The 24,749-nt window shown below is 43.0% G+C and overlaps 1 protein-coding gene across 9 annotated transcripts in view; it reads right to left on the bottom strand.

The window, feature by feature from the left end:
• ERBB4 (erb-b2 receptor tyrosine kinase 4) overlaps positions 1-24,749 on the bottom strand; it is a 645,851-nt gene that overhangs the window by 293,639 nt on the left and 327,463 nt on the right. For all 9 annotated transcript variants that reach the window (XM_074872586.1, XM_074872588.1, XM_074872592.1 and 6 more), the window contains exon 3: positions 16,156-16,342. In XM_074872586.1, the coding sequence (XP_074728687.1) occupies positions 16,156-16,342 (187 nt within the window). The remainder of the gene's footprint in view (positions 1-16,155; positions 16,343-24,749) is intronic.

The following is a 24,749-nucleotide window of genomic DNA, read 5'->3' as shown; positions in this document are numbered from 1 at the left end:
AATTATTTGTCACTCTCCTTCCATTCCCTGTATGCATTTCATACCTGCATCTATGTTTCCATGAGGATCATTACTTGTGGAGCAAGACTTTTAAGTCAATAGTGCAAAAACCTCTCCCAGGGATTCAGGTAATTTACCTCCCAATCACATAGTGGACAGGTGGAAAACACGAAAGGAAAACAGTCAATAGCTGCTTGCTATCTCACCCCCTCTGAACTGCAAAAGTTTCTTAGGGAGCTGTGAATTACTCCCCTATTGCTCCTGTTACATTATTATTTTGAAGTGGCTCATGCCTGTGTTATTTGTTTGCCTGCTTTTTTGCCTTATCAGTTTGCTGGGTGATGTATAATTAAAAAAGACCTGTTTTACCACCTCACTCACAGATCCCTTTAGATAATACATCAAGTATGATAGCAAGAAAAACACAACATAAACTTCAACTGCTGCAGCTTCCTTGTGCATTCACTGGAACACCATCTTTGGGATATGTCTCTCATCAGGAATGGGTCTGTGCTACAAAAGCCAGTATTTGTTTCCTGGTGACATCTGTGAGCATGACAGTTTGTTGACATAAAAAACCACAGACTCTGATAGCAGGTGAGGCTGGACAACCCTCCCCAACCGCTCAGCACCCGCAGTTCCTGACAAAAACCTCCCAGGAGGGACTTAAGCATGGGGAGATATACCTGGAGATGGCGATTGCAGATTAAAGCTAGACAATACGTTTCTAAGTGCTGGGCTGGATACTCCACAAACGTTTGCTGCAGAGAACAAACTCTGCACCTCCTCTCCTGTGTGCACTCTCCCCTCACTCTTTCAGCCTCAGTCACTGCGGCCAGTGCTGCTGACAGCCCTGGCGATCTGGAGTCCTTTCTCCTTTCACCTCCAGAGTCTCAATCCGTGTGACACAGTTGACACCTCCTCTCTTCTCGCTTTCTAACACAGCCTTTTTCTGTCTATCATTGAATCTAGAGCTTCTGTCCAGGCTGTTCTCATGTCTTGACAACAGCATCTTGTCTGAAGATTTTTTTTGCCCTTCTCCATTTCCTTCCAAATTCCACTGTGTGACTACCTCTCTAACTGACCACTCTTTTTATTCTCCTCTCATTTCATGCCTCCTCATCACATCAAATAAAAGCAAATTTTATTCACTTTCAGGATCTTCCAGGGCCTATCATTCTCTCATACACTATTTATGTCTTCTCTCACCTTCAATCAGCCTGTCATGACACCTTTCATCAAACACAAGATACATTTTCAAACATCTTTTGTTCTTTCTTCTGTGCTGTATCTCAAAGATGTGGACGTCCAGCAAGTTACCTCATTGACCTCTTTCAAATCCTTCCCCTCAAGCCTTCTTTGCCTCATACAGAAGTGAAACTTGGCTGCCTAGGTAGCTATGGATGTGCAGAACTGATGTTCCCCATAAGAAGCTGCTCTGTCTCCCTGTGTTTGCTTTACCCACCTCTCTGGGACCACTGGTGGCCTCCTATCTTAATCACACTGAGCTATTTGGGGCAGGAGCTGTTTTTTTCACTCTTCTCCTATGAGTTTCTGAGCCATGACTGGGAAGTGCTGCTTACAGATGAGTCCTCTGTAAAGTGATGACCCTTGTGTTCTAGAAAAAAGTAGCTTGGGTCTATACATGAACATTTACAACAGTTTAGATTTACTTACAAACCCATTACTTAAAACAAATGAACACAGTCCCTAACTTAAAAATGCTTATGCAGAAACACTTTTCTCAACAGGTAAGAGAAAGTTCAATGTTTATTGAGAGTAGTTTTGGGAGATTGTGCTGTTGCCGCTTAACACTGTCTTACCATCTAAACCTTGGTAATAGGTTCAGTAATCTTATGTAAAAATAAGGCAAAACACATTCCTGTAATGCATTTAGGGTGTGAAGAGCATATACATCACAGTTACCACAGCTCAACCATTGAGTGATAATTTATGAACAAGCAACTCATGAACCTGTGGCAACTCGCACACCTGCAGTCACCTTCCACGTCCTATCTTCACGGACCATTAAAAGGAAACCATGGCCCTTGCAGCAGGCCCAGTGGCCAGCTCAGGAAGATGATGGGTTAGGTTTCAATCCCTTTCTACACTGTCAGTGGGGTACAGTTTTGGTCACAAGTGTTAGTTTGGGCATTTAAGATTAGCTCTTGGTGGCTGAGATAAAAAGAGCCTGTCAGCTCTTGGGCAAACCAGGAGCAACAAAGAAGAAAGGCCTATTCTTCACACAAGTCTTGCATTGGTTTAACTAAAATCAGTTTTGAAGTTCAGTCAGTTCAGCAGGTATGAAATCCCAAGGAATGCACTTAACTTAGTGCACAGACATCAGTTTAGCTCATCTGAGTTACTGAAGAACACTAAATCAATAAAAGCACTTGTAAATGGATTTAAAAGAACATTCATGTGGGGTTTGTTTCAATTTAACAAGTCATGTTAAGGAGCAACTTTAGTTAAACCCAAGTTTCTTTGTTGGCTACCCTGAAATCCTAGATTATGACACTAATTGCTCACATAAGAAAGCACAGAGGAAAGCAACCCTTGTATCTCTGAGCAGGCTACCCCAAGTCTCTGCATCAGAACCCACAGAAAAGGGATGTGAAACCGGCTGTCAGAAAACTCCCTCCCATTGCTGGGTCAGCGAAATCATGGTCAGGCAGTGCCGAAGCATGTAAACACCAGTCACATGCTAATGCCAAGAGAGAGCCAGCGACCTCCTCCAGTAACCTCTGAGATGCTGCAAACAGCACAGCCTCTGTCTTCAAGGCGATGCCTGTGCCGAGTCAGAAGCAGCAAGGTGGCTTTCTCATGCTGCTCATGGGAAGACCTCAGCCTTGGTTTTGGATACCAACAACAGACAGGCACAAGAGTTTTGGAATGGCCCTGGAAGGCACAGGCAAACAACCCCTCTACCTGGTTGTGAGCCAGTGCTTCCCAGGAGACACAACCCCAACCCCAGCTGCCTCTGCAGCCACGCAGCTGTCAGCGTGCCATGTAGCACGCAAAGTCACCAACCCAGTGGAAAGCGGGAAGGAAGCTGCAACTCCATTTGCCCAGCTCCCTGCTCCACTCTGTAAATCCATGTCTGGCCCTTGAGAAGGTTGCAAAAGGATCACCTGGGCTATAATGCTGATCTGAACTCAACCAGACTGAAGGTAGTCCCTTCCAGCCCTCCTTTCCTCAGCAACAGGACATTATTTCCATGTCCTATAGTTTCTTTCCTACGACTGGCACAGGAGGGTAACCTGTCACAACCTGTCTCCACACAAAGAAACTTTATCTCTTTCCAGAAACACCCAAAGAGAAATAAGATGAAGGGCAGCTGTCCCCAGAGAAGGATGCAAGAAAGAAGAAGAGTTATGAAACGGGGATGTTGGAGGATATATGCCCAGGAAGCAAGTGCCCCATGGCCCTCCTGCTGCAACAAGCAAGCAATAATCTGCCCCACCCAAATACTGTAGGATGGAAAGTCCCCGGAGCAGAGAAGCACACAGGCAGCACTGCCACTTCTTCCTCAGAAGCAAAGCAGAAAGGTTGGATAGGTCCACTGACAAAACAGTGATTGCAATTATATGGTTTTTTCTATTTATACCAGAGACTAAATTAACAAATTAATGTTTACTTCCAGCCACTGCTAGCAGCCTGAAGGGGAAATGGAGCAGAATGAGGTCAGCAGTGGTCATAGCTCATTCAACCCATCAGTATAGTCAAATTTGCTCAGCAGAGCTTTGATTACTTTTCCCAACTTCAAGGCTGGTTTGTGGGAAGAAATTTTTTTAGAAAGGGAGGAATAAAAGGCTAAAACTAAGGCCATGTTAAGATATTAATAAATCTCTCAATAGCAAAACTATTATCTTTATTTGGAAAGCCGAATGCTCCTGAATATTAAATCAAAACCACTCAGCTCTGAACATCTGGAAGTCTTGCTCCTGAATGAAATGGGGGCTGTAGCGAGGCTTACCGAGCTCGCACAAGGCTAACTGTACAGCCCACGGCATTAAGCTGTTACACAGTCACAGCCATTAAAATATCCCTCTCAGCTCTTCTGACACAGAGGAGGATGCTGCCCTTGCAACCTTACCCTATGCATATTTTAGCTCAGTGCCTCCTTTTAAGACATCAAGTGTCACTTAAAGATCAGCACCCTCTAAAGCAGAAGAGCCTCTGAGTCCAGCTGTTGCTGAAGGGTTTCATGACTGTCACCTTCACCTGACAGCAGCACTACAGCACACACCTGGAACTGGCCTGTATCAGCACTTAAGTGTGACCGCCAGAAGCACGGCTACCACAAGTAATAGTTAACTCAGCAGGAGTGAAGAAAACCACAGCCATGCAGTCACAGCAGCATCGCTTCAAAACTCCTACACACCCTGCATAGGCAAAAAAACCCCCCACAGACTCAAATCCTGATCTGCCCAGTTCAACTTGTACTTGGAGTGTTTCAGAACAATAATCCCTTCCACCTTCAACCACCTTTGCCGCTTCCCTGACACAACCTCGAAGCGGGGGCTTGGTGGCCACGCTGACAGCCTGAGCTGTCAGCACTGGTCCAAGCTGGCTGGCTGCACCTCCGGGTTACTGTGAGCAAACACCAGCCAGGGGCAACTCTCAGTAGCAGGGTTTTGACATCTAACTGAGGAGTAGCATACTTCTCCTGTTAAAGAAATAAACAAACAGCACTTTGGTCTGTAAAAAGAGCCAGCAGTTTGCTTCCTTCTTGGGGAAAAAAGAAATAAATAAAAATTAGGGAGCACAGTATTACCATCTCAGAGCAAAATGCAGTTCCTGCTCAGTCCTGGTGACACTGGCAGAGAGCACCAACACTATGGATATGCCACACTTTGGATGGCCTGCCAATGCTGCTCCATGTCCAACTCTCCCAGAACATACCTTGTAACTGTCTACTCAACACAAGGGAAGATCTTTTATCAACCCCCGTGAGCTTCTTACACAGCCTAGGACACATTCAGCTGTGTCCACCCCAGCTTCCCCATCAACCACATACGGGACAGGAAGCTTTGCCTTTATCCTCCCTGTATTTGTCTTACTCTTTTCTGCATTACAACTTTTTTATTATATTAATGTTTGCCCTGCTTCTGCATTACATTTTTTATTGGTGTTTGCAACAGTGTGCTCAGGATAATGGATCTTGAACTGGCTGAGGCCTGTAAAGAATTCAAGTATTAGGGGAAGATAATCATTACTATTTCATGGAAATAAAACTCAGTTAACTCCATCAGAGACGAGAAACCCATTTCCTGGACTAGACATCCACTTTGCTTCTCATACAAAGTTACTAAAAGGTAATTTCAAGGCCCTTAAGCCAGGGAATGAACTCAGTCATGACCTAAGGCTCACTGCAAAGCTTGCTGCTAATTCAGGTGCACTTATCTGACATTGCTTTGGCTTAAAAAAAAAGGAACCAGCATGCTTTTATAAAAGAAATTATAACAACAGTAAACCAAGGGCACCACTCCAAGACACATTTTGCTCCTGCATTTAATCCTCCACTCCAGAACCAGACAGAGACATACAGGGAGCCTGGAGTTCATTATATTGCTTAAAAATTAGCAGAGATGCACAGAAGTTAGAGCTATGCATCATCCAGCGTAACCTCAGAAGTAACTGCCGCCTGCTCTGGGGACATCCTCAGTAGTCTGAAGCTACTGTATCGGGTTAAGTTCAAACACGGCAGCAAGCAGCTCCCAAAAAAAGACAATTTATCCTGCCAAGAAGCAGGTAGCTCCCGTCAAACCACACTGACAGACCTGCACCACAACCAGCAGCTGAGCTGATTCATTTACAACTTACTCTGTTTATCTGTTTTCCATTAGACACACTCTTGCCACAAAGGAAGTATCTTATGACTGATACTGGGATGAAATACGGGCAGAAAACAACCCTCCAACCCTTTTTGAAAGGTTTTAAAAAACCTTATTTCCTAGACCAGGTAAACAAGCCAAGACCAGATACTTCAGTGAGCTGAAATCTGATGGAAAAGAAAATCCAGTCTAAACCAGATTCGATTATTATTGTTCAATTAACACAAATTATTTTCATTTGCTTGGTTGAAAATGGGAGTTAATTTATAGAAGAAAGCATGAAAAGTTGTTAAATATCATAAATCATACATTTCCACTTTTAAAGGAAAGACGGTACCTGACAATTTCAGCATTTTTTCACTTGTTTTTTAAATGACCCCTTTCTCACAGAAAGCTTCCCTGTCAGACATTTTTCAATTTTAAAAAAGTTCTCAAAAAATCTGCTGCTAGCTCTAACTGAAGTCTACATTCAGGAGGTTGGAACAGATGAGCTTCTTTCACCCCCGGCAATAGTCTTGGCAAGAACATCCTGAACCTCTCCACATAAACTCAGCCTCTGCATCCTGCCCTCAAGGTACCCATGCCCCAGAGCCATTTTCGAAGCTGACTGACTCTACAGTCCCTACACTGGGATGGAACCAGCTCCCAGAGTTTTCACAGCCTTTAGCATCAATCTGAATGCACGCCCAGCTGACCAGTTAAAAAACAACACCACAAACCCAGAAAACAACACCGCAATCTCCTCTCTCCAGCACGGTAGACAGAGGCGTCTTTGATGCTGCCCTTCCTTCTGTGCCCTCTGCATCAGGAGGTCCCATGGTTTCAAACCCAAAGCACGTGGCTATGCTATTGCTGAGGGCAGAAGCCAGCTCCCGGGGGAACTCCAGCGTGAGCACCGCGTTTGTACGATGATTGGCCAGATGGAAGCCCTCTCGCTTCTAAGCTTTAAAGAAATGAAAGCACATCTATGAAAGTTTCACCAAGGGGGGGCGGGAAATAGAAGAAAAAAAAGGAAGGCAAAGGGGTTTCAGAGAAGACAGCCCCTTGAGCGATTTCCAAACATCAAAGAAAAAGGCCTCCAGCGTGTTCTCCTCATCTGATACCTTTGTTCCCCAACTCCACGCCTGCAGGCATGATCCTAGGGATGCACAAAAGGCTCCTACAGCCCACAGACAGCTCTGCATCCACACGAATTACCCGCCTCCTGCTCTGATTACCTCGCACTGCCACTTCAGACCAATCAAAGTCCATTTTATATGAAAAGTGGCTCTCTGGAAGCTAGGTGGGACTGACCGGGGAGTCTCGAGTCCCAGAGAACTCCAGCAGTTCTGGATCAGAGCACCCCATGAAGCCTGTCTGCCCCTTCATCCATAACGCACTTACAGTTCAGGTGAGTCCTTCTGCTCTGTCATTAGATTGTGGGACACATATTTGGGTGCTTCCCGTTTTCATACCTCTGTTCACACGGTGATTCCCCTTCTTCTACAGGTCTGCATTTCTATTTTTATGTTCCCCTCAAGCTTATCTTTTCCCACCTATCTCTGCATTTGCCTCAGTGGTTTTGCAGAGATGCAGGGCAGGTGGCTGCCTGTTTCAGTGTTTACAAAACACACTCACAACCACAGCATACCCAGCTGCCCAGAACTGCTGCCCTTGAACACATTCCTGTCACCACATCCACTCTCATGGGGCAGGGTGTGGGTAGCAAATGAGGCAGCCCAGGAAGGGACTCTGGAGAGAGCTCTAATTGCCAGTCCCTTTTACTTCTCCCAGACACGTAAGGAAAGCTCCTGATGGTAAACTCCTTGCTCCTCATCAGGAACTGTTGCTATCTGTGTGCAGATTCAGAAGCTGTGCTCATGTGGGTAAGCTAACAAGAGTTTTCTTCACCCTGGAAACTGCAGGCAAGACCTGTTAGTGTAGCACTGCAGACAGGTTCCATCTGTTGGAACAACTTCTTGCATAGACTAACATACAGTGCATCCTCATAACAGCAGCATTTCCCTCTCACACCCCAACATACAAAGCTTGCATGAATAAACTCCATTTCAGATAAACTCTTAATGAACTTCTGCTCGGTCCTGGCCCTGCACTGCCACACATATCGAGGCTGCTGCAGACCCACCCAACTTAAAACTGCCCCATGTTGGTTTTGACAAGACTGGTCAGGCTGAGACTTGCAACGCTGCAAAGAACAGGTTTGTGTGCAGGCAAGGAACAAGCAGCCTGGGATGGAGCCGGCCAAGCGGAAGGTGGGAGCACTTGCCTCTGTCAGCCTGCAGGCAGTGTAGGCTACGTGAGTGTCTTTCGCCCATGCTGAGTGTCTTGGAGGGCTTCCCTGGAGCTAGATGTAGTAAATGAAACAGTTTTTGGTTCACTGCCTCTCCAGCCCCACCATATAGAGTTTCTAGGGAATTTCCCTCAGCAGCAAATGACATGAGAATGAAGAGGCATGAAAATAACCTAGGAACACCAATTATTTCCACCGTGTAAATCCAGGGGTCTGGTCCAACCTTCGTGGAACTCAGCATGTTCTTTGGTCCAACCTTCTTGGAACTCAGGGGGACTTTTGTGTTTGCAATGAATGGTGTCCTTACCAACTCCTTATTCTTACAGGTTGGGCAAGAAAAGCTAGAAAAGGGAGCTCACTCTTGGGTGTGGGTTTAAAACAGGTCTGTAAGCATACGCTGCCTTGCAGACATATGCTGCAAAGACACTGAAATACCTTTGCTGAGCTTTAAGCAAAGGCACTGAACTTGACCCCTGATGCCCAGAGTTTCATGCCATTTTGAGCCCCAGACATCAGCAGCCCCACAGTGGAGGCTGGTCCCTCTGCCCCACCAGTGGCTCCCAGCTCACACCTCCCCCTGCGGGCAGAGAGAGAGAGCCCACCACCCTGTGGCAACTCAACGGTCTTGCTCAGGAACCTGCCTTTTGCTAGGGAGTGGTGATAGGTTACATTTCCCATGTAACACAAGACTTTATTTTACAAAACCACCAAATTCCTTGTCAGCTGTAGCCTGTCAGAAGGAAATAAGAAAATCAATGAATCCAGAACACTGTAGAGAAAAAGAGGGGGGAAAGAAGAAAAAAAGAGGAAAAAAAACCCCACTGAAATTAATGCTTCTTTCATTCATCTGAACTAACGAAGATATACCACCAGAGTAGCAAGGACTTTAATTTCTAACATACCTAGTCAAGACCAGAACTTGGCCTGGGATGTGGAGTACAACCCATCTCTTTCTTTCCTTTCCAAGCAGGTGGGAAGCTGGGATATATTTTTCAGCAGTGCTGTCACTATAAACGGTACAATTTCTTCCCAACTGTAATGCTTATTGCATTTTACTTAAGTTATAGCGTAGCTCAACAGAGATCTGTCTGCCAAAGTTGGATGTTTTGAAATGCCACCCATTCCTGACCCATGTGATTGAAATGGAGGGATTACGCTGTTCAGATGTTTAACTCCCTGCAAAGCATGTGGCCAGAGAAATCCCTGTGCTGCTAAAGCTCTCAAGCCACTGAAGTCAGACAAAGCCACTCCATTACCAGAAGACTTCAGTATTACTGGATTTATCTTGATTGCCCGTATTTCTAAAAAGCTAAAGGGTGTTTCACACCTCCAGAACATGAAGAATTTCTTACTTCATAATTGAAAAATACACAGATAGAGAGAACTACTGCAGAGAGGTGAAAAGGAGGGACTGCCAAGAAAAGGTGAATGAATGGCATTATTCTTTTACATGGCATTATCAGGTGACAATGGCAGCATACCTGGACCTATTTTATAATGACATTTAAACTAACATTTGTCAGTGTTGAAAGTTCAATTCCACATCATGCCAGATCCTGAGTAGCATTTTCATACCAAACCCTCAAAATTAGTCTAATTAAAGTAGGCAGGCATTATTGGCTCTGTTGTAGAAGTGGTGATTCACAACTGAAAGCAGCAGAGGCATAGGATACCACAGGGCTAGGAAGGATTTCCTCTACTCTAGACCCCAGTCCTTCCTCACAGTCCACAACCTTTCTTTACAGAGCAGCCATATAATTAAGACCCTGAAAGCCCAGGACAGCGTACTTCTGTTTGCGGGGACCACCGCTGGGCAGGAGCGATCTGCTGTGTCCACCTTGCCGGGTTATTTAGCCCAAGCACAGGACCTGAGCAGTGTGGTTAACACTATTTCTAAAGCTAGCTAGGCCTGATGCTAGCTCAAGGATCCCTGTACAGAGCCCCACTGCACAGCGTAGACATGCCTTGAGTCAGCTATCATTAGCTGGTATTAATCCTGACAGAGCACCCTGAACACAACATCCTTAAAAGGGCTTAAGTGGGAGTTAGGCGCTAGTTAATTTATAAATTAAAGCATGAATTAAATTATCCACTGAAGAAAGTAAAGGGCAATTTAAATTTCAGTTCATTATGAAGTCAAAGCAAGCAAGTCAGTTTACACCAGCTAAGGATTTGGCCTAATTTCTCTTCCCCATGATTCTAAGCCCTGTTTTGTTCCAGGAGAAGCTGTGCAACATGAGGTTATCCTGCTGCATGACACTGGAGACTCACGTCAAACATTCTGCATATTAATTTCAATAAACTGTTTTAGATCATTTGCAATCCACTATGTGCATTTCATAGTTTATGTGAAAATACTGGGGGGCAAAGGGACACCAGCAAACAACTTTCTGTGGGATCCTTTGAATTTCCAGTTAAAAACATTTACCAATATATCATTATTACAATAAGCTTTTTAATTCCCTGTCATAATCATTCCACACAAGGCTGCACATTTCTAACAGTAGGGACAGAACTGAAAACAGTAAAGTGCTTTGAAATAAAGAACACTGAGCATAAATTGTTGATCAACAAGTTGCAAAGAATCTCAGACAGTGATACTGTTTTGCATGACAAAAGCATATCCAAATCCTTTGGAGAGATTGTGCAAAATTCTAGCCCTACTGAAATTTAAAAAACAATGTCCCACCCTTGTTACTGAATATAATAAACTCGTATGTCTCATGGGGCTCAAGATCAGTATTTATTTCTGGCCATTTACAATATATCTATTTGCCTTGATACCACCTGTGAGCAATTTTCTGCTAGCTGGAGGCAGTTGCTTCTCATCCTGCAGGTCCCTTATCTGGGATTCCTGGGGGCCACGTCTGCAGCCGTAAGCCGAGGAGTGCCTGGAAGCGCTCCCAGGCACTGATGCCAACTGGCAAGGAGCAGCCTGAATCCGTGCTAGTAACTGCCTCCGTGCTCACCACAGGGTGGCTGCGTACCGACTGCCAGCAGAGATCGGTCTCTGGCCTCTCCTGGCTGTCAAATCATGCCTACGACGTCTGGGGAGAGCAGCAGCTGGAATGGGGCAATTTTTTTTCCAGGAGACAGTCTAACAGTATCCTGGGGGAGAGGAGGCAGACATGCGATAGCAGGCACGCTTGCATTTATGAGCGTGGGGGCAGCCACAAGCCCTTTGCCCTTCTTTCCATCCGGGTGAGGTAAGCAAGGAGTACCCATGGCAGGTCCTGCACCGTGCCCCCAAGGCCTGTGCCGCCACAGCAAAGAGCCGTCATTTCCCAAGGGAAGCACAGCCATGCTCGAGGTGTTCCTCCCTTTTCCCTGCTCACCGACCGGTCAGCAAAGACGTGCTGGGGTACAAATGTTTCTGTGGTCTGTGCAGCTCCGAGGGTACAGGGAAAGGAGCGCTGCTGGGCAGTTATGGAGCCTCTGCAGCTTCTTCTGCAGGGCAGGTAACTCCTGCAACAGCCTTGCGCGCAGAGGGTACCAAAGGGATTTTTTAAATAAATTCCTCATTCCTCCATGTATCCTAGCAACACCTCTCTGAGGTTAGAGATGTGATGCCTTGCCCACCTGTTGCACAGGAAGCCTGAGGCAAGTTACATATTGCTTTCTTCCCAGCTCGCCCCACTAGTACGAAGCTGCAGCGACTAAGGAAGATGCCACAGTCAGCACCCCCCCGTCTCGGCCGCCCAGGCTGGGTGTCACACACAGGCGTCTGCATCTCTAAACACCGTGAACTCGGCAGTGGCTCACGCAGTGTGCGTGTGGTCCAAGGAAAGCTCTTGCTGACACAGGCTGAGGGCTTTGTGATCAAGGCAATAAAAAGGAGGTGGCCTTAATCCCCGCTGCAAAAATGCTTTATGTGCAGTCACACAGTGCTGAGGGAGCTCAGGTCCTGAGCGGGCATCTAAATAAGATTACCGAAAGAGTTGTAGGTCCAAAACGTGCACAGTGAACAAAACTGAAAGAAAATTCGATTCTTCCCATGCCCTTTCCTCCAACCTGATTGAGCTGCAATATAATTATAGTAAATGAGCAGTCCTTGTTAAAAAAGCCAAGAAACTTGTTGAAAGATTGAAAAGCAACCTTTTTCATAGAGATGCCATTCTTCCCCCTCCCACCCCCCAAGCACCCCTTAACATTTTTCATTTCTTGTAGGGGAAAAAAGATACTGAAAATGTTACAGAAATTACCATAGAGCTTTAAAATTTTGTTTTACAGAACAATTAAAACTAAATTTAGTCAAAATAAAAAAAAAATAAAACCTATTACAAAAATCTGTAGATGGGGAAATTTACTTCAGACCATTTTCTACACCCAGTGAAGATGGTCCTTTTCCTATGACCCTCCTGCCCATCAGATTGGATTTCCTTTCTTTGGCTGTTACTGACCAAATCCTTTCAGCTACAACATACATTTGTCACTTGAACCTCAGTTATCTTGATTTATCATTTACCTGCATTCCTGCAAAACAAGCAAATAAGAAACTATAGATTTTGCTGCTTTTTTGTGTTACTGAACTTATCACTGCTAAGTCCATTTTATTCTAATATATTAAAGGGTTGCACAGGCACACGCAGGGGAGCCTCTGTCCCCAAGGGCAACAGGGGAGATGAGGTTATCACTGCTCAAAAGATACATCATTTGCTGTAGATCTCTCTTATTCATCTTCACTCAGAGGAAAATATGGGATACTTCATAAGTGGTTTTGGCACTTGTGAGTTATCCCTCTTTCCCCACTCATGAAGATAAATGCTGTAATGAAACGCAGCCATCAGGTATTCTCTATATTTGGAGTACTCAAAGTGTGAACAATGATTATGCCCTTTCAGTGGATAAGTTAAGGCTGACTGCCTAGCTACCTGGGGAAGACAGGAATGATTTGCACTAGCTCACAAGCAATGAATGGAAGAAGGTGGCATACCTTCTCCCTCAGCATTGGTTATCCTGCTAATCTCAGGCTGAATAATACCTTCAGTATGTCAAACCGTCCTTTTTACTTTAAGGCTACTTGGCAGCTGAATCTGCAAGCTGAGATGAATCCAGCTGAGATGGCAGCAGCCACTTCATTAGTTCAATGTCTGTTTGTTTTTGACACTTCTGTGGAACCACTGACTAAGCTTTTATAACAAGTGAGACAAGGATTTTTATAGGTAAGAGTTTTTGCAAGTGTCACATGAATTTTAGGACATGGTCCTGGCCTGTGCTACACAAATAAAACTCCTTTGCTGGTTGACAGACATCATGAGTGAGAACTGGATCATGTTTTCTCTGTGAGTCAAAACTTACTGCCTTCATAACTGTCATTTTTTTATAGCATAAGGGAGGAAATTCAAGCATTTAAAGTTACAATTAAATATGAAAACCTGATAGACGTATCTGGCAATAAAAACACAGCTGCTAACAACACACCGAAAATAATGCACAGGGAGGCTGAAACCCTGTCTGGTTAAGTATGAGGATAATCTGCAGGGGAGAGCAGCTTCCTCATTTATTTAACACAGAAAATAGTGTTCGTAGTTGTACATCGTGCAGTACTGGGTAGAAATACCCTCTGGATCCCATCATCCAGACACTGCAAAAGCAAGAACAGAGCTTTCCAAACTTCTGTAAACAAGGCATAAGGCCTGGAAAGACAGTTCTTCACATGCGAGGCAGGAGTTATATTTTACTCAAGTGGAAGAGATGCACCATTCAAAGCCAATCTCCTGAAATCTGCACTGGACTAGAAGCTTGAAGGATGTAAGCTCGCGGGGGCTGCTTCCTCTTAAATTTAATAACAAATCACTGGTTGCTTCTGATGTGAATATGGAGCAACTGGTAGACACAGGATAGGTTCAGACACAGCTGATCTATCGCAGCCTTGCAATATCACCGATTCCCACATCCACCAGTCATTTTTATGCAGCTACTAATGCTAAGGATCTGTTAGGAAAATAAATTAAGTATTAATATGCTCCAGGAAGAGCATCTGCAACAAGAAGCAGGTTGTGGGTTAAAATAGCCAGGTGCATCTTAACCAGCCTACAAAATGGTCAAAGAACAGCTGCTGAAGAGACTCCTGAGGCCCCGGCACATGCTATCTAGAAAATATTAAGAGTATTTTCAAGCACACACTGGCTCATATTCAGCACCCAGAAGCTATTTTAAGTGCTCAGTGGAGACAAGCCAGTGTTATTAGGGCACTTTTCTTCCAAGAGACAACAATACATATTGAGCCAAATAATCCCATCAGAGGCCTTTGTAAACACCTAAATCAGATGAAGCGGCTGGATGATCTCATGTTAGGAAAGATTTGGAGGCCGAGCTAAGGCAGGTTTTCTTATGACACTTGAAAAGAAAGTCAAGCTGTTTGCTGGGCAGTTTTGGTGCTGTGCCTATTACATAAAAGCAGCTTCCAGAGAGAACCTCTGGAGTCAGATGAACTGCCTATTGGTGCAGGGCAGCTGGTTCAGGAAGAAAACCTTGAGCCAGAGCCTACAAGATAAGGTTTTTCACCTTACTGAGCAGCAAAGCCATGGCTAACAAGCACTGAAAATACAACCCTCACTTCCTGGCAGAACAGCTGTCTCAGACTCAAGAGGTAAGGGTTCCAGTCCTTCTCTGGCCTTGGCCTCACAGCAACTTTCCAGCTCAGTTTCACCCAGCCTAATGTTTTACAAAGCATTTGGAGACCCACAGACAAGAAAAAATATACAAAGAAACAGATAATACTATTATTACCCGATGCTATAGCTCTGTATTATGTGAAGGCACAGACAGTCACAATGAACACTCTAAATCAGAAAGATGGGAGGAAATATGGGAACAGAAGAGGAGGAAATTGGATTATGACAGTGATAGAGAGAAGAGTAGTAGATGGCCGGGATTTAGAGACCTTGGGAAGCACTCTGATACCAGCATGATGGTCTCAGTAAAGAATACTGTTAAAAATATGACCAGAAGACCGAGCCTAAGCAGAAAGAGTCAGCCAAAACTGTTCTATTTGGTAAAGTATTTCAAGCCTCCTTTTCCCTCCTGTTTTTGAAAGCTTAGCTGTACAGCCCAGAGAGGCTTGAACACCAGGGAACTGTAAGCCCTTGTGTCCCCGCTCTGAATACTGTGACACAAAAAAATCAGAGAGTGAAGGGTGCCTAAATATAGTTCAGAAGGCTCCCACCTTGTACTCAGGTTCAAACTCCACATCCAGCTCAGGTCAGTCAGCATTTAGCCACTAGCAGACATAAGGCCACTTCACAATCACCAAAGTTTAGGGTAGCTGATGAGGAACCAGGTATAAATAAAATACTTCCAGTGAACTCCCTAAAAATAGTTTGCCACTGCCTGCACTTTATTAAGTTACAGTCCAGTGTTATTTAGCCAATTTTTAATCTCCCAAACCACTGAATGTAGATCCTCAGCTAGGAGACTTAAATGTTCATCTACACCGCATTATGATCCAGCCCTGAATTTACAGATGAACATAAAACCATGGGCTTGGCTTACATTTCTGTCTTAAGGAAATAAGCACTCTTCTCACTATATATAATGCACTATTTTTGCTTAGAAAAGAGAGTTCTAAAATTAAATACACCAAAGATACAGCCTCTCCCTCCCGCCCCCTTCCTCTGTCCCTACCCCCCAGTGCAGCAGCAGTGGGTGCAGAGGCAGAGGGGATGCTAAAGCTAAGCTAACTTGGCAGGAAATACGTAACACCTGAAGCAGCACACGTGCAATAACCAAGGATCACAAGGAAACCAACGTGCTCATGATATCAAAACTAAGAAAAAAGTTCATCTACTCTTTCAACAACTATTTTTGTTTCAAATACGCTCTTGGCATGACTTCCATACGCAGCCTTTGATCAGTATTGGGAAAAGTACATTTATGAACCAGAAGGAGTACAATGTACAACTGCCAGCCTTCCGTGGTACCTCTGTTATTTGTAGAATGCAAGTGACTGAGGGCATTGGGGCAAATATTCAACAAGCTTGGGTTTTTTCTTTCGACTAGTCCATCACATTTGCAAGTTTCACTTACCTGTCAAGTTCTTCAAGCCAAGTTCCCTGAGTCCAAAGTTACCATCCTTTCTGTAGTTAAGAAATATCGCCAAAGCATATCGCTCTTCATACAGTTTGGTCCCACGAACAATGCGCAGGTTCTCCAATGGCAGGTATTCAAACTGATTCAAAGCCACCAAAACGTAGCCTGTGACTTCTCGGATGGACTGAAAAGAAAAAATGAAACAAACGAATTAGAAATGGTCCGTTTTTAATTGTTTTGAATTTCTCATACAGTGGATGCTTTAGTACGGGATGCTGGTACCCAAGAAAAAAAAAACAAACAACTTTGGAAGACAAATTCTGTTTTAACTTACTGATTTTAAGCACATTTCTGTTTCAATTTAACTGAGTTTATTAGAGATACTTCTTTGGAAAGTAGAAAATAAATAGGTAGCCATTCTTCTCATTTTTATTAAACTTGAACAGAAATTCACAGTAAAGTATTAAAGATGCACAAAAGGATGACTTTGCAGAACTCAAAGCACAGAGCAGGTCAAAGGCCTCTGCAGGACATGAGCAGAATCCACTGGGGCAATGCCACAGTTCAGATAAGACTGTCTGCAAGAAACTCTCTGTTGTACAGGACATTTCAGAGTGAGACCGAAAGGACACAATATGGGGTAAGTGGGACACCTCTGGAAGAGCTCACCATGGAGCAGGAACAGATGGTAGGAAGGGGGTGGTAAGTTTGGAAGAGTAAATAAAGACAAAGCACATATGTATTAACACCCACTTTTGTACTTCTAAATGCAATCAATCACTGAACATTTGCAAAGATTCAAGTTTCATTTGGAAGTGCTGGAACCATACATGCCATATATCCCAGACTTTGATCAAAACCAGTATATCAAAACCTTTAGCAAAATGATTGCTGCACCTTTGGGTTGGCTGAAATCTTTGTTTGCTTTAGATGAACTACTGAATAACCCTCTTGCTCATCCTCAGGAACTGATTGCCTCAGTTGTAAAGGGAAAAAAGACCCCAAAACCCAGTAACTAGAAACACTTTTTCAAAGTCTGTAAGATTAACAGAACTGAGAAGGTTTTAGAAAGAAAAAAAGATTTAAAAGTATGCTCCTTTAAAAAAAAAAAAAGTTCCTTCTAAAGAATTTAAATAAATGGCCTAGAAATCTGAAAAAGCCTCTGAAAAGTGTTGTTTCAGCACTCACACAGAGCCCCACAGTCCTCAGCAGGACTTCACACAGGTTGAAGGATCCTCCTGCCCAGAGCCGCTCCCAGAAACAGGAACTCTCAAATACAGTTTTCAAATCTCACTTAATTCCATGTGTGAAACAGCCTGCAACCACTGTATACGTGTACATTTATGTGTGTATGTATATTTAATGGACAGAAATTGATATAACTACTTGTGTGTTTAAGTGGATGCATGCACTTTTTTCTTCCCTTTGGCAAAGTCAATACCTTAAACAATACACAAAGAAAAATTCTGCTTAGAGTAATGTGCACAGACTATAACTAACATGATGGGGACTCCAGTCAATATCGTAATAAAAACAAACAGGCAAACAATCGCAGGCATCGAATTACATGTGTTGTGTATGTATCTTTAATAAAGAAAGGCAACATGGATTTGTAGCACAAAGGACAGGCTTTTGCTTCGCTGGTTCAGCGTTGCTTGCCATGATTTCACACCTAAGTGTGCAAGAGCCTTTTAATTAGGTTTGTAAAAGTTTGTAAGATTATTAAAACGTGTGGCAGTATACATAAGGAAGGATTTATATACCACAAAGTCTAGGCACTAGCTGTCCTTCTGAAGTCAGTTGTCTCTGCTCAGCTGAAGCTGCTGAAAAAGCTCTGGAGCTATTTCAAGACTTGCTTGGCATCTAAACAGAGCACAGTGTCATTACAGGACTTTGATGAGAACCCAGTGAGTGAAGCTAGGTTGAGAAGTATGGTTCAGTAGCTCAATATTAAATGTAGAACTGCATTATACCCTGGGACACTGGTTCCATTATAATTAGAAGCTTTCCAGCACTTTCACGATAGCTCTTTGCTTTCAGACATTTCAGCTTAGCCAGTCTGGTCTGGAACTTGTTTTTCATCGTACGCAAAAACTTCCTTAAGCTGGCTTTTTTAGTCTCGCTTCAGAATTTAGGAAATATGAAAATTATACTCATGGCTTCAATTTCCCCACTGATATTCTAGGGATACTGTGATTGCTCTAATTAATTTAAAGGGATGTTTAACTCCAAATTGAGTTGAAAAAAATTAAAAGCAGTTCCACAGCTGCATATGACCAAGTCCTCCCTGCCAATTTTTGTCACTTATAACCACGTTTTCTATTTTTACAGTATGTCTTATTTACTGCTGAACAGCACGTCCACCTGAAAGGGCCCTAATTCAGCATGGCACTGAAATTACACACACACACACTCAGCAGCAGTTCTTCATTCCAAAGTTTAAAAAAAAAAAGAAAAAGATAGGAAAAGGACAAAGTTCTGCTGTTGATAATTGTGAACTACCCCGTAAGCCCTGTACTTGGTTTGGTTGGTTTATCCAACTGAAATGACAAATTATGGCAAGTATTTTGACAAGTCAGAGGGTCCTTCCCAGTCCCATGGCTTCCATCATATTGCAACACCTATTTATTTGCTGGAGAAACTACCACGTTAACCCTTGCAAAACAAAATTATGAAAATAAATCAAAAAATCAGGTTTCTAAATTACTGGAACATAGCAACCTGACTGACCAAATCTAATGGTCTGTTATATTAATTTGGGGTTTTATTTTTTAATTCAAATTTGAATGAAAAAGGCAGAACAATAACACGTTTTGCCAGATGGTGCGTTTTCTGACTGGTCCAGCTTGAGAAAACATACTGGGAGTACAGCAGGCAGCTCAGGTTTTGGCCACTTCTGGCCAACGCTGTCACTTTGCCAGTAACTGCAAGTTTTGACATGATTCTTACTGAAAATGGACACCTGCCTGCTTGGAGCTCACTCCAAGCCCTGTTGGAGTCACTGCAAAGATGCCTGTTGGCTTCCAGGCAGACTCACAAATCCTCACACCAGACAGGATCAGCAGACCTGACTACCTCCTCTGCAACTCATGACAAGGTTAGGCATGATTTGAACCGCTCAAACTTTTATACAAGGCTGAATGATTTCCTGTTCAGGTATCCTGAACTCAGGTATAAGTTCAGGTATCCTAATGCTCTATTTGAGCTGCTTTTGCTTCAGTGTTAATCTGTGTTCTACCAAGAAGGTGGAGTGACTCACAGCAGTGGTAGTTGAAGTGTCACCTCCTAGTTTGATTCTCCAGCTAGGGCTGAAGGTCTTTGCAAAAATACATTTCTCATTAATCTGTCCCTCCAGAAACAAAAAAAGGAGACAAGGATGTAAATAACTGCATTTTGTTCCTACAACCTAGAACTGGAATGGAAAGAGCACAGATTAATCACTAACAGACTTAAAGCTAAAAGATTCTGACAGGGAAAACCAAATGAACTCTGGCAACATCCAATCTTTATTGCTGACCACTGTGATTTTGCGGGACACCCCCCTAACCCCATTATCACATTATTTTGACTGGGAACTCCTGGCCAGCATGATCTTGCCTTTCCTTGTCACCTTTCCAGCTCCTGAGACACGACCTGTTATGCGAAGAAGCCATCGAGTGAGGCAGCATCAGGCTCTGACTCCCACAGCACTCTTGCTGCTTTGGTAAATGCATTCTGGCTCCCCAAAGTTGTTTGGGTACAGCAGCAGGAATGAGCGTACAGATTTGAATGAGGAAAAGGCTGAAAACTCACAGGTTCCCTGTTGCGAAGGGACAAGGGACGCTGTTCATTGAGTCCTCTGGGCAAACACCTGGCTGTTCAAAAGCAGATGAGGAAACACCTCTGGGGATTCAAGAGCCAAAGGTGTCTGCCTCTCTGACTGGGCCTGTTAGGTATCAGATCTTGAAATAAGAAAGGGCATGCTTCTAGCAGGAAACAAAAGGGGGTGGGGAGGTAGGGAGAAGGTGGCATTAATCCTTGACAAATCTAAAGCTTCACGAGTTGCTACAGGATTCAAGTCTGATATATTTACCAGAGAAAAGCTCCTCATCTACATTTTCAGACAGCAGATGAGTACTTGTGCTCCACAGCTTGCTAGCCGTAAGGCCCAGTGCTGCCCTGCACCCCAAAAACAGGCACGGTAGCCTATAAACCAGTGTCCTAACTGCCTCTACTCTCCCCAACGTAGCCAACTTTTTTTTTTTTAACCTAAAACCATGTTACCATTCAATGACAATGGACCCAGTAAAGGCTGTATATGTACTAACACTCCTCAGGCCTCCAGGCACCACCCCGGGTGGCTGCTGTGCCTTTGGGCTGCCACAACATGGCGGCCACTGCTCCCCTCAGCTGTGCTGGGGCAGCCGCTTTGGAGGGTGCAGGTGGGCGTGCTCAGGGCAAACAGAGAAAGAGGGTGCCAAAATTACTCCAAAAATAAAAGGCTTATTTTCAGAGGTTCTTTTTCAGGTGATTAACTGTAAAAACGAGCTCTAGACAACCTGTTCCCTTAATTACAACTAATATTAGCTGAGCACAAGTAAAGCATTTTAAGTTCCCAACAGCAAAGCCAGAATTATCCTGTCAGCTGGGAGTAAAAGGCAAGACTGTTCCTTGCCGTCTTAAATCATCCTTCGGCTCGAGTCAAATGAATCTGAGTGAAACGGAGCAAAATAACAGCAAAAACTTAATCATTCTGCCCAGAACAACAGATCAATGAACGATTAGGGAAGCTGATGTTTCTCATAAACACTACCAAGTCTTCTTAACATCTACTGGGGAAGGTTAGTCTGTGGCTAAGGCACCGAAGAGAGCTATATTGTGGGTTTTTATTTCAGTTGCAGACACATTATTTATCCAGTCACTGAACCTGATATGTTAAAGCCCTTGCTGCCTCATCTGACCGGACACATGTCCCCAGCACAGGAGTTGGAGCAACAGCAACCTGCTGCAGGGGTCAGCTCATGCTTGTGGGATCCCAGACAAGTAATTATCTTTTAGGTTAATTTTTCACTTTTCCATAAAGGCTAAGTATATTTCAAGTCTACTTTGATCTCACTTCTAAAGTGCCAATGAATGCAAGCCCGGGAGATGAGTATCACCTGAAGAATGCGTGTGTTTAATTCACAAACACTAAAAAAAAAAAAAAACCAAACTCAAACAAACCAAAAAGCCATAAAGAATATATATTCAGAATATTCACTCCAGAGATAGAGACAAAAGCCTTTGTTTTTCCAGCGCTCGTTTGCAGTGAGACAGGTGCTTTGGTCCCCAGGGGAAGCCAGGGTGCCATCCCCACACGTATAAAGTCAGCTACAGGGAAAAGTCTTGGGGAGGCACAGGGGTTTCCACAGGAAAGGGGTTTCTTCTTCTTCCACCACAAGAAGGTAAACAGAAAGGGCAAAGAACTTTAAATTAGAAACACACAGGGAGTAAGCCAAGTGGACACTTTTCATCCCATCTGTTGCAAATACAGTAATTTCTATTTTCAGGGGATATCCATTTCATGAGGCAGCAGCAAGGCTCCTTGTGCAGCTCAGCTGCCAGCAGATAACAGACATCTCCTGACTCTGATCCAAGGAGCTAGGCTGACCCTCCAACATGAACTGTGTGCTTTGTCGTGTTACATTAAATCCTATGAAAATCAGATTTCTGAGTGATACAAAGGGGAAAATATTTCCTGTGTGCATTGTCCTTTTTTCCACCTTAGCAAAGGTTAACACACCACAGCAAAGTCATGATTAAAATAACGAACATCAACAGTCACCACCACATCATCTCCTTCAGAAGCTTTTCACATCTCAAGTTAACTTTAACAGAGCATTTCACATTTTGGTTTTTGATCAATTAAAAGGTACGCAATTATATCTGGTTAGAACTGTGCAACATCCAACTGGCCAAATTTGTTTGCTGTTTTTATTATGAGAAAAAATCACAATATGGCAAAGATGACACTTGCTTAACTTTAAACAAGTTCTTAGGGTCATCATAATATCTACCATCACAAAACTCAGTCAGGCATGTTTGTGAGTGGGCTGGTAACCTAAAACACCATCAATTAATTTTTATTATTTGTTCATAAATTTTCACAATGCAATACAATATCTTTCACTGTCACAATTAAAAAGTTAGCATTTACTAAATAACCACAAAGTGGCCTCTAAGCATCTACAGCACATACAATGCTAACTCCAAGAGAAACGCTAATATCCAAACTGTGGAAATAGCTAGCCTATTGCAATTTGTGGAGCTCAATTAGCTGTTCCATGTATCGCTCATTGAAGGTTATGAATTTTTAATGACACGATAAAGTGGGATTTTCAAAGGAGTTCAGGAGATGTACTTACGGGATTCAGGCGCATGGCTGTTGCCAGCTTCTTTCGAAGCCCCATCCACAACTGTGAGAAATATGCGGTACATAATGACAATTCTCACGTCCAAGAGGACACTCCATTTAAAGACAATGTCAAAGCTAACACAGAGCCTGCATGTAAGGAATTTTGTTCCACAACAAGCTGGCATCTCGTCTTCTTCCACCGTGTGCATCCTTCAATTACGTCAACACTTGTGAAATTGTGATGTTAAGCCCTTCTGACCACCAGCGGTTTTTCAGATACACTGTACAAGCTTCAACAAAAATCCCTCAAGTTTGAGCACACTGATCAATATCAGAACATGGATTGTGAAGAACATTTTCCTTGGTGCGTGATCCACAAGCAAGTGGTGTATCGTAACTAGAGTTGCCTTGGCAGTTGCAGAGAATTTATTGTCCAAAACATTAAAGATGCAGTTTAGATTCAAATTTTTTACAAAAAAAGAGGAACTTCCGATAGTCTTTCAGTTTGCTTTAAGATGTATTAAAGGCAAAGGAAGAGCTTAGATGTAATTTTGTTAAGAGCTGTACCTGAGGAGCCTTGCACTGCAGCATGGCTGCAGAATCAAACTGTGATTCAGTTATTTAAGACGGCTGGTAGAAACTTTAAATCATACTCTTGTCCTCACAGACATCTAGTCTTCTTTGGTAGTATGCTTACAAAATAATAATAATATCCTGAGCAGTAGATCAATGGATTGAACAAAGCATTTGATTTCCTCTAATTTAAAGCAGCAGTCAGTTAGATGCATCTTTTGTTAAAGCCATTGGAAATTTGTAAGTGAAGATTTTGCCACATAATTTACAGAACCCACTGGGTGTTGTTGAATTAAAGCTTTGTTTTCTGAATGGTTGCTCTTTACATTTCGTTACTCCAAGAGCAGGACTTTTCATACATTAAAATAGGAGAATTAGCTGTGTAGTTATTTATTTACCAAGTTTGATGCAGGAATCACTGTTGCATACATGACGCGATGCAAGTTGGGCTGAATCTGAGCTAATATACGTTACAGAAGAGTCTAGGGAGGGCTTGGAGTCAAAACAAATGCCAGTCTAGAATCCATTAAACCAGAAATCAATGCCCAAATCTGGCATTTAGAAGAAGACCCATAAATAACACATAAGTGATGGTGATGGACAAAAACATGGGGAGCCTATGAAAGGTGTATTGACTCATTTTGCAAAGTATTGCTGGGAAAACAATGTATGATGTGAAAAATAAAACAATAAACAAAAATCAGAAAATTAAAAAAAAATAATGTGGGAATGGGAACATTCAATAGAAATAATAGGTAAGTAACAGGACCAAAAATAGCCCCTTTTGCTTTCAAATTTGAAATACAGATTCTAAAGATGTATCCAAGTATTCTTCCTGTTGACTGAGTTAGACTTAAGCTCAGACATCAGCTTGCACCATGTGTCTATGCCTACTTTTCAGCCAAAAATACCATCTGAACAGAGAAGTTGATCAGACTTACATCAATATCTGAGTGTCTTCCCAATGTTTTCTGTCTAAAACATAATCCCTCTGTTTGTGTATCTGCTTAGGAATTGTCTAACTTTCAGGTACACAGGTTGCTTGAGTGCACACAATAAATCCTAAACTGTTTATGTTGAGCAACTTTATGACCTAGACAAAGTCTCCACTTTGTATCAACCTAATCTTCACAGCTAACATCTTTCTGTCCTGAGGAAAGCTATGGATGACTACGTATTTAGCAAGTGAATAAGAATTTTGACATTGTATCTATCTGTAATACCTGATTGGCCTTCAACATATTTGCAGAGTGGCTTCCAGAAGAGTTTATTCTATCATATCCCAAGGAAAAACTTAGTCATAAATTTGATGGGAAAGACTAAAACGAACGCATTATGCTGTTACAAAATGCTTTACCATTTGGGCAGTTTAGTAGTAGCTACATTTTGCAGAAACTCAAAGCACATCAGCTTATAGCTGCCCAGTTACAGAATTTCCAACTGGAGAGATTGATGCCTTTTGCTTTCTCAGCTTTTGGGAGCTTCAGTGAAGTAAATCATTGTTTCTTTCCAGGCAACGTAAAATTGCACAAACTGCTACTTCATAAACCAAATAATATCAACACTCTGGAAGGATTTTAGGAAAGTAATAACCGTGGGAAAACACATCCCCTTTTATCAATTTCCCTCAGACAGCCACAGCCTG

This window comes from Strix uralensis, chromosome 6 (assembly GCF_047716275.1).
Source record: "Strix uralensis isolate ZFMK-TIS-50842 chromosome 6, bStrUra1, whole genome shotgun sequence".
In the NCBI taxonomy this organism is placed as follows: Eukaryota; Metazoa; Chordata; class Aves; order Strigiformes; family Strigidae; genus Strix; species Strix uralensis.
This window is presented reverse-complemented; position numbering and strand designations above follow the sequence as displayed.